We start from the raw sequence: 13099 nt of genomic DNA, 5'->3' as shown, positions 1-13099 counted from the left end.
AATAACTCAATACAGTAAATAGTACACGATCCGTACGTGTAAGGTGGGCAATGGATCGATTCTATACTGGATCAATACCACTCCAATACCGATCTGAATTTTTTTCAACATATACTCGATCCAAACGGATTAATGAATATGTGAACTGAATCTGATTCGTTTCAATTCATCCTTAATTCGAAAGCGATCTGAACATTGTCTTATTTTCAAATGATCAATATTCAACAAATTTAAAAAATATAAAATCACATAAATTTTTAAAAAGTCTTCTTTTCAACTACAAATATATAGGGAAACAAAAAAGCTTACACATTTTATCTATATGAAATTTAGAATAATAAAATAATTATTAAAAATATATTTGTATTGAATTGGGGTAGATCTGAATCATATTCGAAATTATTTTAGATCTAAGATTTCAATCCGAATCCGATCAAAAAAATCCGATTTTTCATATTTTTTCCTGATTGGATCGATTTCAAGAATATTTTGGATCATTGCCAGCCTTAGGTATGTGGATGACGTGGCAAGGTAAGGAGCCCTAGATTTTTTTTTCCTTGTATGGTTTTGTGCAGTTGTCTCGACAGTCGTGTACTTTGATCGGGTACTATTGACCACTTCGATTTAATACGTAGTCGGTATCGGGATGACGTAGAAAGCGTTGGGAGCCGTAGATATTTTATTGAGTATCTCGAGAAAAAGATCTGTGATTCTATGCCCTTGTCACGTCAGCTGCGTAGTGATCGCGTACTATTCGTCACTCGATATATCACTGTCTCGAAATATCTAGATTCTATTCTAGACTGCCACGTTGGTAGAGCGTTGAAGGAAGACCCTTTAGGAACGACTCTTACAAGTGTGAGCAACCAAACACGAACGTTAAATGAAGAAAAATCAGTTATATTTACGAAACTACCCTCCATAATTGTTCAACCCATTTAAAAAGGTAGATAATGTCAGGTTACATTGGGTCATCTTCTTCGCTGAAAGCCAAGAAATTATAGAACAAGCAGAAGTGAGAATAATTAAGTAAATTAGGGTTTTGTTATTCTGAGATTGGATTAAGGAGGAAAAAATCGATTTTTGATTTTCAAATAGTACAGATTGTAGAGAGAGAGAGAGAGAGATGAAGATACAGTGTAACGTGTGTGAGGCAACAGAGGCGAACGTTTTGTGCTGCGCAGACGAAGCAGCTTTGTGTTGGGCTTGTGATGAGAAGGTTCATGCGGCGAATAAGCTCGCTAGCAAACACCAAAGAGTTCCTCTCTTGAATTCTTCTTCGCAGATGCCCAAATGCGATATCTGTCAGGTTTTTTTTTTGGTTTGTAAATTTGGTTTTATTGATTTTCTCTATTTATGGTGTCTCGAGTTCTCTATCGCAGGATTTTGGTTATATTTATAAGGTTTATTTTGAATTATGGGGGTGTATTAATTTGACTTAATTGGGTTTTTGTTGAAGATTTTAAGGTGAATTGTGCATGTTTTGTTGTCTGGGTACTTGAAATGGATGCCATACCCGTGTTGGGCACTTCATTTCAAGTGTAAATGGTGTATCTTGGCAATATCTCTGCTGTTGCATATATTAATTTTTAATTTTTGATATCTTTAGTTTGGGGATTGTAGAGAACTTTTCAGTTTGAGGTTTGGTTATCATTGGCGTTAAATTTGAGATTGATGAGTTCAATGTGAGGCTCAATTGGTCTTTTCATTCACTTGTGATTAGGGGAGCCAAAGGGTTGAAGTAGAAGCTTGTCTACTTTTAAATTCGAGTAATTTGGATTTGGAGACAATTTTTCTATTAGTGAGGTTGAAGTACATTGTTTTCTTATGTTATTTTTGGTAGATAAGTGTGAGATGGTTTCCACAATCGTCTTGTAATAGGTAGGCAGCAATAAAACATAATTTTGTTTTCTTTTTCAATTATGTTGCGCCTAGGCTTCTCATAGGTTCATTTATAATTCTTAAGCTAATAGTCCATGCATCTTATTCTTCTCATACATATCCTCATAAATGTTCTTTTAATTGGTACATTACATATTGTTGTAAATGGTGTTGTGCATCACTTTTTTTCCATTGAAAACTGTTATATGCTCAAGTATTTACTTATTTATTGCATCGCTTGGCTGCTTTTCTCATTCGTGATATTTTAAAAACGGCATGTTTTTTTTTATAATTATACAGCTTCAGATAGCAGATCCTCAATTTATTTCTTTTCAATGTGAAATAATTATTGGCATTTAGCTATCATATTATTTTACGGCGAGTGAGCTAATTTTGACCTCATTGATTCATCTTACATCTTAGATTTATCTATTCTATTGTTCAATACAAATCTCAAACAATGTTTCCTTTTGCAGAAGATTGTTGGCTACTTCTTTTGTCTAGAGGATCGAGCTTTGCTGTGTGGAAAATGTGATGTTGCCATACACTCGGTAAACCATCATGTGTCTGGCCACCAGAGGTTTTTGCTTACTGGGGTGAAAGTGGGGCTTGAACCCTCAGAACCAGGGGGATCTTCTACTGAAGATAAACCAAATTCTGTTGAAAGAACCAAAGATAGGGTATCTCAATCAGTGTCTAGAAGGGGTACTTCAATTTCCTTGACTGGTGAAACTAATGAAGTGTTATCTCGCCAAGTTGGTGGACTGCCAATGACTAAAATGTCATTTTCAGGGGGAAGTACAACCGGAAGTATTCCTGAATGGCCGTTAGATGATTTTCTTGCAGTGACCGATTTCAATCAGAGCTATGGTTTCATGGAACATGGATCTTCAAAGGTATCTCCTACTTTGACCATACTCTAGCTTTTTTCCCTTATTTTTCGATATAGGGAAAATCTTGTTATTGAATACATGCTTAGCACATTTAAATTATGCATATCAGGATGTATGTTATTTCAACTTCCCATTACTTGCATGAACCTTTTTTTTTGTTTTTGTTTTGAAGAGGAAATTATAAATTAGTTGTGTCAGCCTCATTTGTTTCATGGATGACTTGCCTTTTGGTATGTGAATTTTTGTGACGTAAGAATCCACCTATCTGTTTATTGGAAAAACACAAAATTAGTACATGCCAGAGACCCAAAAAAGTAGAAACCAAGACCTCATTTTTAGGTAAATTGTTCTTTCCTTTTTCAACCTTTGATCTCAGTCTCTCTCAGTCTCTTCCTCCGTCACAACCACTCTTTCCGTCACCATCACTATGTTGCCATTCCTCTCCACACCACCATCACCATTTATTTTTTCTTCGATAAGTTAAACTTTATTGATGAGAGGAAAAGAAGTCCTCAGAAAAAGTACAAACAATTATCTTTCGCTACTAACATTATCCCACCTAAACAAGAAATCTTCAAAAAAGAACTCTCTAAACTCCTTAAATTGTTTACACCAAAAGAACAACAAATTGAGAATGTTGAAAGTGAGCTCTTGCAATGAACTTTCTTTCCCATTGAACGTGCGCCCATTTCTCTCTTTCCTCAACCCCCAGTAAATTGCAAAGGGTGTGAGTTTTCAACTTTCCAGAAAAGGGAGTATTTTTCCAAGCCACTAAAAGAGCGATAAAAGAATGATGATGGCACCAAGAAACCTTAAACAAAGATAGAAAAAAAGACCACAACCGGAAGCCAACCCACAATGAATAAGAAGATGATCCACCAACTCCCCACTTGTCTTACACAAGCAACAATAGTTAACTAGGATAAAACCCTTACGTCTTAAAAGATTAATCGTAGGAATTTTATTCAAAGTCGCCAACCAAATGAAGGAAACTTTGGTCTACACAAAAAAGAACACCAGGCAATTGAGGAAGGAAAGCAAGACTCTTGGTTCCCTTCAAGAAGTGAATATAAAGATGTAACCGTGAAGTGCCCATCTCTTAATCCCATCAAGAGAAGAATCCATGGAGACTAGCAAATCTATGATAACAGTTATCTTCAATCTCTTAATCATTCATTCTTCTTTTGAGACTAAGGTCCCAAGAAAAATCACTCTCACTTGGAACCAAGAAAGTAGAGACAGACATTCTTTTCCTCAAAGACAAGGAATACAACCCGGGATACAAACTTTGCAAAGGAGTATCACTACACCAACAATCCTCCCAAAACTGAATTCGATCACCTCCCCTGACCTCATAACTAACATGTTCCCCCATGCTAGAAGCACGACTAGAGATACCTTTCCAAACACCGCATCCAAAAGAAATCCTACTCGGCTTGCACTCCAAGCCCAAAGGGTCCTCCCCAAACTTAGCTACAATTATTTTCCTCCAAAGCTCCTCTTTCTCATTTCCAAACCGCCAACATATCTTATCCAACAAAGCTTGATTCACTAACTTAAACCTCCTAAGACCAAGACCCCCCACCTTCCTAGGTCTACAAACAAGCTTCTAATTCACGAGATGAAGCTTGCCATTTCCCACTTTGTCGTTCCAAAGAAAATCTCTGATCAATTTTTCTAATTTAATCTCAATCTTTCTAGGTAACGAAAACAACAATAAGAAGTGAATAGGGATACCAGACAAAGTGCTCGTAATAAGTGTCAGCTTACCACCTTTGGACAAATACTTGGCTTTCCAAGAACCCAATCTCTTTCTCGCCCTCTCTACCACCATCACCATCACTACCACCCACCCCCACCGTTGCCATAACACCATCACCATGCTGCCACCCCCACCATTGCCACAAGACCATCACCATGCTGCCACCATCACCACTACCACTAGCACAACCCCTGTTATCACTATTCACTACCACCATGTTGCCACCTCCACCTTCTCATTTGTTCCATCTTACCATCAACACCATCACCATCACTACCACCCGCCCCCAGCATTGCCATAACACCATCACCATGCTGCCACCCCCACCATTGCCACAAGACCATCTCCATGCTGTCACCATCACCACTACCACTAGCACAACCCCTGTTATCACTATTCACTACCACCATGTTGCCACCTCCACCTTCTCATTTGTTCCATCTTACCATCAACACCATCACCATCACTACCACCTGCCCCCACCATTGCCATAACACCATCACCATCACTACCACCTGCCCCCACCATTGCCATAACACCATCACCATTCTGCCACCCCACCATTGCCACTAGCACAACCCCTGTTATCACTATTCAATCACCATGTTGCCACCTCCACCTTCTCATTTGTTCCATCTTACCATCAACACATTGTTACTACCACTTTCACCTCTAGATCCATGTCACAACCTTCAACATTGTCACACCACCACCATCAAAGGTGAAGAAAAAAACACTTGCTACATTTTTCGTATTACAAACTACGTTCTACTTAAACAAAAATCTTCAATAGATGATGTCCTTATCAAAGCCTTTTTTGATAAGGGTTTGGGTCTTCCATGGCTTTTGCGTTTTTTTTTATCCAAGTAGGGGACCATTGGAGGTTTAAACGAGGTTGATGAAGATTTTAAACTAATAAAAAGTTTGGAGGTTGCTTGGATCCTTGTTAGCAACCAAATTAGTTCAATTCTTTGGATGATCAAAGTGTTTGACGAAGGGGATCATTTATGCTAGTGGTAGAAATGGAAACATTTAAGGGTGATAGCCATCAACCTGGTGGAGGGTAGTCAATTGTGCCATTGTTGTCGGAAATTGCCATGGTGTAGCAAGGTGTAGGGCAATTGTAGGTCATTGGCACTCCCGACTAACATGGTGAGTCTAATAACCTATCAAAGAGATTCAAGAGCGGTCAACTCTGATTTTCTCTCCTACATGGACCAATGGAAAGTAGATGAGTTGGGTGGTGTTGTGATCCAAGTCAATTTCATTTTGAAATTTAAAATAATCTATATGCATTAGACAAAGTTATGATGGTCCAGGTGCAAAATTGTAAAAGGTGCTGCTTCGAGCCTCAGTAGATCAGTATTGAATTGTCTTGCGAGAACATGTGTTGCATCTAGATTGAACATATAGGACTTCGTGAATTGTGATCAAGAAAAACATATTTGGTGGTTTGGTTTTTCGGTAAAGGAGAAGACACATGAGTCTTTGTTGTTTATTCTTTTATAAGGTTTTCAACAAATTGTAAACTGTGTAGCTCGGTTATATTGGGTCAAAATTGTTTGATCATGTGTAGATTTTTAGTGCATTGAGTAAAGGGATCAAGAACCCGTTATATTGTTGAAATTGTCGTGTTATCAGGGCATTGCAATGAATCAATTGTAGTCCAATGATATCTATAATACTTTTATTTCTAGCTTACCTCAGTTTGTTGCCATTAATGTCTTTAGTTGTGGCTTACTTTTTGGTTGCTAGTAGTTTTAAGTTACCTTCTTTTTTCAAAGTAAATAAACTACTAAAAAAATTAAAATAAATGATTCGTGTGAAAATGACCTACTAGGCACGCAAAAGTATAATTATGAAATGTAATAATAGGAAGCTAATCATATGATTTTGTAGCTCTGGGCTATGTTGAGATAGTTAGAGGGGCTTCGGTTTGCTAGACGATGATAAGTACTTTGGCAAAAGTGAATGGCACTTGTGCTTGGATTCTCAAGGATCTCACAATTTCTTAGAATTAGTTAAGAATTTTCAAGGGTGCATTGGCTATTGATAATTTTTCTAGATTTTGTGGGTATTTTTTCTAAATGAGACATGATTTAATTGCCAGGATGAGTGCTCTATTTATAATTGAGAGGGCTGAATTATTTGTTTAGGATTTCATCCTGACCATCCTAAGGGTCTGGATTTAGTTCTGGGAAGTCAACATTAAGTCATAGGATTTTAGAGGAGTAGCTACCATTGGGTCTGTGGGTGAGTTGGGATAACCAAAATAGAAAATTGGGTTTTTTGCGTAAAAATTGTTATACAAGATTGATGGCTCTTCAATAATCGATCGTGGTAAAAATCCATGACATGTACCTTCTCTGGCTAAACGTAAGAAGATTCAGGTTTTTTCTACGTTGGAAATCTTTTGCACATGATTTGGACTTTCTATTCTGAGTGTTTACTTTCTAAAATCAAATCCTTGAAAAGTCCCTAGTAGATTTTGAGAAGAAGTCGAGGGAAGCCTTTTTGGATGTGTCTATAAAGAAATCAATCGTTGAAAAGTGTACAGTTTTGGTTCTACTATCCATGAGGATGGAATGATCGAGGATGATCAACAAAAATCGATGGCATATTTTCGGTGGGGGTTCGTGATCAATGAGGATGAAGAGATTGAGATAAAATAAATATGCTATGTGCTATGTAACTGATACGTATCATTCAAACTAAAAGGAAAATTTATAAGACAACAATAAGACCAATGTGCTTCGGTTGAATTAAATATTGGACAATCTAGAAATAATATCTTCTTTCATAGATTGAACATAGTAAATATGAGGATACTGAGATGGATGAGTGGAAACACTATTAAAAATACAATTAGAAATGAGCGCAGTCATGAAAAGCTAAGACTAGCTCCTGCAGGTAATAAATCAAGGGAAAGTTGATTGAGATGGTTTAGTTGTGTACAAAGATTACTAATAGCAGACTTGGATAGAAGGAATGCATAATTTGAAGGATTATGAGAGGGAGGGATGGACGTAATGAAAAACTTTATGAATTTAGTGGAAAAAGATAATAAAATATAAAATATTTCATTCAAAACGAAATCTTTATTCGCAAGAAAGTCATCAAGATCCAATCTATAACTAAAGAATTCAGATTCATACCTTTCGATGGATTGTTGAATCAAGAAATTGATGATGTATCTCTCCAATGATTTGATGTCTCAAATCCTCCAAAGTCTTATGAGTTTGCGACTACTTAAATCGATTCCTTCCGTTTCACAATTGAATTTCTAGGTGTATCTCTCACCAACTCAACAAACGTTCCACAAAAAGAAAAAACTCCAATTGTACGTCCCTTTTTCTTTCTCTAAAATATTTTTTTCTTTCCAAAGAAGTATATTATTGAAGAAAGAACGATAGAAAAAGTAAGTTGGTTTCAAACTAGAAACCAAATTCACGTGAAATTAGTAATTCTAATCTAATTAGAACTCCTAAAAGCCTGGGATTTTCAATTTCATCAAAATTCCTTTTTGTTGGGGTCATAATAATAGATACGAACCATAAAGTTCTAATCTAATTGGAACTCCTAAAAATTTGGGATTTTTAATCTCATTAAAATTCCTTTTTGTTGGGGTCATAATAATAGATACAGACCATAAAGTTCTAATCTAATTTGAACTCCTAAAAATATAGGATTTTTAAATTTCTTTAAAATCCTTCACAATGAGGTCATAAGGGAAGAAACGAACCACTCTAGTCCCCACAAAAATAAGGAAATCTAGGTGAATCCCTTGGCTTCAACGAATTAAAAAATGTCCTAACAATTAGGAAATTATTTAAAACAGTACTTAATGCCTAGCATAGACCGTCCCACTATTTTTTAGGTTTCCTAATTATTTAATAATTAAATAATTGACCCAAAATACAGCCCATCAAATGGACCCATAAGAGACTTTTATTATTTTCACACCAACTAAAATACTTGGTACACACCAAGGATGATTCAAGAAAAATATTCAACGTTTTAACTTCTAGAAAATCGAATATATGAGTACACATAGGTTTACTAATTCACTTTTAAAGGTGAGCAACTCTTGCTCCCTTAAGTTTTGGGACATTGGATTTCTCTACGTGAAAATAAGGAAAAAATAACTTCAAGTAATACAATCTCAGATTGCTTTGGGATATCCATTTATGGGCTATCATAAACTGAATAGAGTGACCATACCTCAATTGATTCATGGAATTACGAGTGATGTGAGATATCCATATTGTAATCGATCTCCCAAAATTGATATTTAACTAGTGGTCCCTTCCAAAAATACTTGACAAATTATTTCCCTCCATAACAACAATTTCCCTTACATCAACCATTAGGAATCTAGCTACTATCGAAGCCGTAGTTGTGTGAACTACATTAGGGATTCTAGATACATTCATTAGAGATGTGAGAAACTCTTTCTCATTTTAAAAAGTTTTACAAAACTCATGTATATGTATATATTTTTCTACATAAAATATTTTCTCTATAAAACATGTGTAAAACTACCTGCAGGATTTTCTTATGACTTGTATCTTTCCCTAATCTTGGACATTCACCCATTTTCATGAGAATGGATCCCATATTGAAACCTTACTATAACTCAAACACTTTCTATTATTCCAATTACACCCATCCGTAGACATGGCTTTGGTGTCTACTTAAGTGCAATCAAAACTAATAGATCAACACGTAGTAATTAATAAGAATCTCAAGTCTAAGGATTAGTTTGTCTGTATTTTCTAGTGGGCGACAAACTTATTGATAGTATATTTCTCAAATTGTCTTTTCACGTGCAATCAGTCAGTGTACAATTAAGCACCCATGTGTTGTATGTGTAGTCACTACTACAGTCATTCGAGACTCAACTATTTTACATCTCTATGCATTCATACTAAGACTGTGGCAGCAATTTTAAATGTAGTGCCCAACTACATCCCAAGCCATGACTATTTTAGGTGTAAAATGCTTGCCTAGATCTCTCGTGTTGGCCCTTAGCCAATCACCTAGGTAGCTTATTACACATCATGTGGACCTTTAGGTGTCTTATACCTATTGATGAACTCTTTGATCAATTTAATGGTCAAGTACACAAAACATAATATAATAAATGATCATCTTATTTAAGAAATAAGTCCAAACTGGATATTGAGAGTGGTTATGAACATACTTGAATTAACATAAGACGCGTTTTTAGTCAAATTGAATGGTGGAACAAGATTTGTTTAGAGTGGTGAAATTTATACACCAGCTGCAAGAATTTGATTCAATAATTTAGAGTGTAAAGTGAGAATTTGGGATCTAATATGATTCAATTCAACAAGATATCGAATCAGTTATTGGTCAAACATGCCAGGATCTAATGATGTATGAGAAAATGTTTATGTTATATTTTAGACAGCTTATACATATTTTTTTTTTCTTTGTTATATTTTTGTTTATTTGATCTGATTCAATCTGACTGTACCCAATAGGATTGGAATTGGAGCCAACTTTAAGGTCCAGATTCCAATAAGTTAATTAACCCAACCCTATCTATTATGAATCCAATACTAATGCAGAACACAAATCAAGTCAACAGTCGAGGATTTCGACGAAAAATTTGTAATTATTTAGGTTTTCACTTAATTAGGTCTAGATTTATTGTCGAAATTATTTTAGATTGGTTGTTTTTTTTAGTTTTGAGTTGTTTTAGGGCTTTATTTATATATTTTTTGGGTTTATTTTCATGTTTTATTGGCCCATGGTTTTAGTATAATATTTAAAAGCAGTTTGATAAGTTTAGGATATGTTTTATTTAAGTTTATTAGGGTTGAAAATTTGGGAGAGAGAAAGATACGAAAATTAGGTATTTTAGTTTTATTAGGACTCTTGGTTGATTTTCTTTATTTATAGATTACATATTGTATTAGGGTTTATTTATAGAGAATGAATGGAATAAACAAATTACAGAAGTTTCTATCTTTTTTCTTTTGAATGTTGGTGCATTCAGTGTGGTTGATGCAATGGAAATCATTGGGGTGATTCCAAGGTAAATATCATTTCTTTTCTATTCTTTAATCTTCTTCTTATCCTCTGTCTTCTTTTATTTATTTGTGAGAGATATAGAAATCATCAAGAACCCAACCCATAAATTTTTATTTTCTTGATTCTTTAAATCTACAAATCCCATTTTGTTTTACCCTTAATCCTTCTCTACTTTCTTTGACCCTTAATCCTTTCCTTACCCTACAAACCTTTAACTCTTTTCTCTATCCTACAATAAAAGAAATAAAATTTTCATTTTACCTTTTGGGTTTACTTTATCCCAACCCAAATCGTAAACCTAATCTCAAATCCTTAATCCTTAACCAATCCTAAACCGAATCCTTAACCCAATCCCCAACCAGATTTCCCTAAATCCCCTATTTTTCCTAATTTAAATTCTTTTTTCTTATCTCCCCTCATCGTCCTGCATTAAATACATTGACAAACTTACATGATATAGTTTTTGGCTTGAACGAGCTTTACTGGTCATTGGAGCTTACCTTTCCTTGTTGGAGGGTATACCCCCGCCTCTTGTTTCCAAGTGGCATATGTGGAGTGGGGGATTTGCATCCCCATTTAAATGGACCCATAATGAGATCCTCTAGGCTGAAAATTAGCCCAATAGGGTGAAAGTAAATATCCAATTTATGGACTGACTTGGAGGTGCCATCTTGGTGTGTTGGTATAAGTCCCTTGGATCAAAATCCTGCCCTCACATTTAAAGGTTTCCAAAAAATAAATAAATTGTGGTCTGTCACAAAAAAAGAAAAAGAAAAAAGAGGATGTACTTTCACCAATTTCTGTGCTTATTATATAGACTAGTAATAGATCTCTGATGGTTATGAAATCCAATTTTTTTTACCCAGGACACGAGCTGTCATTAGCTTTGGTTTTGCTTCATTGCAACAAAAATATGCCCAAGCAGCTGTGATCGGTGTGAAAGACCAGGTTTTGGTAGAATAACCTTACAACCATATGAAGTTCAAATGCCAGAAATGTTTCTTCATGAGGACACATGGTTCGCATGGCCACACTTCCTTGACATATGAAGTTCAAACAGCGTTACTGTTTGAACAAAAAAAATGTCTTTCTTCTTGGAATCATATCTAACTTATCTACGCTAGGATATCAGTATGTTTAACTGTACCAAAGTTTATTATAGGTTGTACCCTGTGACATGTTTCAACCATTTAATACCCAATTTTTATGTTTATTTATTTATTTTTACTTCCTAACTTTTTCCTCTAGAAGAGAGATGGAAAGGGGTAATTAACTGTTAGCATTTAAAAGAGATGTTTAACTGTACCAAAGTTTATTATAGGTTGTACCCTGTGAAATGTTTCAACCATTTAATACCCAATTTTTATTTTTATTTATTTATTTTTACTTTTTAACTTTTTCCTCTAGAAGAGAGATGGAAAGAGGTAATTAACTGTTAGCACCTTCAATTTCTTTCTTTATATTGTGTCTCGTCTATGGTGATTTCTTTCAGGATGATAGTGGTAAGCTCGGAGATTGTGATTTCTCTTCACATGTCTCCGATGGAGACTTATATGTCAATGACTACCCTATGAGTAAAATGCTGGAGATTCCAAGGGTGGTGCCGGATATCCCATCATCACACACAGCCTCGAGCCTCTTCAGGCCGAAAAGCTTCCAGAGTTCACCATCTGACAATGCAGCGTTTGTTCCGGATCTATGTTGCTCTTCACCCTCGAACTTTCAACGCATCTCAAAACGCCAACGGCAATAGAAACCACAAATCCAAACAAGGTCGGATGTATAAATTGGTGTTACTTCGCTTTGTGCTGTGTCTGCCTTTTAGGTTTTGAGTTTTTCTTTCTTAATTTTTTGGATGTATAGGTTGTTACTTTGTGAAAGTAAATGTCACGCCTTCTGTCAGAATAAACATCTTTCAACACTCGATCAATCAAAGTTGATGCTTTGAAGGTCAATTCGACAGTGTTGATGATTGTGTCCAAAGTAGATAAAGTATTTCTGGTTACAATTGCTATTATTGCTTCATCTTCGGAGTTTTCAAGCACCCATTGATGATAAACCAGCTGAGTCAATGTAAATTCAGTGGTTGTTTAGTTAAGACTTAAGAGACGTGCTAAACGGACTCAAAAAAAGACACTCAAATACACTCAACTGACATGGAATATGCACAGAGCTATGTTACCTAGATCGTGGGTTCGATTAGTTCGAATTCGGGTTTGGAGTATGTGGTTAGCCGATCAAAAATGAACCCAGTTCTTATGGATAGGCAGAGAAAATTTGTTTTTGGGTTCGCTTTGGTCTCCTAGTTTGATTCGCTAGTTTGGTTCGCTTGTGCATATATATAATTCAAGTATACAAGCTATAATTACAATTCTAATATTAATTTTTTAAAGTTAGATGGAAATAACTTAGTCAAATAATTTAAATTTTAAATATAAATAATGAAAATAAAATAAAAATTAATTAAAAAAATATTTGGTATGCCGAACCAAATTGGTGGGTT

At 35.4% G+C, this 13099-nt stretch overlaps 1 protein-coding gene across 3 annotated transcripts; it reads left to right on the top strand.

The window, feature by feature from the left end:
- Positions 1-927: 927 nt before the first annotated feature.
- Positions 928-12551, top strand: LOC147387831 (B-box zinc finger protein 22-like). 3 transcript variants are annotated; one of them, XM_086420442.1, is made up of 4 exons: positions 928-1309; positions 2358-2586; positions 2674-2777; positions 11463-12082. In XM_086420442.1, exons 1-4 carry the CDS (start codon positions 1127-1129, stop codon positions 11478-11480), a joined length of 534 nt encoding a protein of 177 aa, XP_086276568.1. In that variant the 5' UTR covers positions 928-1126; the 3' UTR covers positions 11481-12082. The 3 variants fall into 3 exon arrangements, with proteins under 3 accessions (XP_086276568.1, XP_086276567.1, XP_086276566.1); XM_086420441.1 differs by lacking the exon at positions 11463-12082 and adding an exon at positions 12089-12551 and having other exon boundaries at positions 930-1309; XM_086420440.1 differs by lacking the exon at positions 11463-12082 and adding an exon at positions 12089-12551 and having other exon boundaries at positions 933-1309; positions 2358-2777.
- The last annotated feature ends 548 nt before the right edge of the window (positions 12552-13099 follow it).

Source organism: Akebia trifoliata, chromosome 13 (genome assembly GCF_017979445.1).
Source record: "Akebia trifoliata isolate Shusen 1 chromosome 13, ASM1797944v1, whole genome shotgun sequence".
Lineage (NCBI taxonomy): Eukaryota > Viridiplantae > Streptophyta > Magnoliopsida > Ranunculales > Lardizabalaceae > Akebia > Akebia trifoliata.
This window is presented reverse-complemented; position numbering and strand designations above follow the sequence as displayed.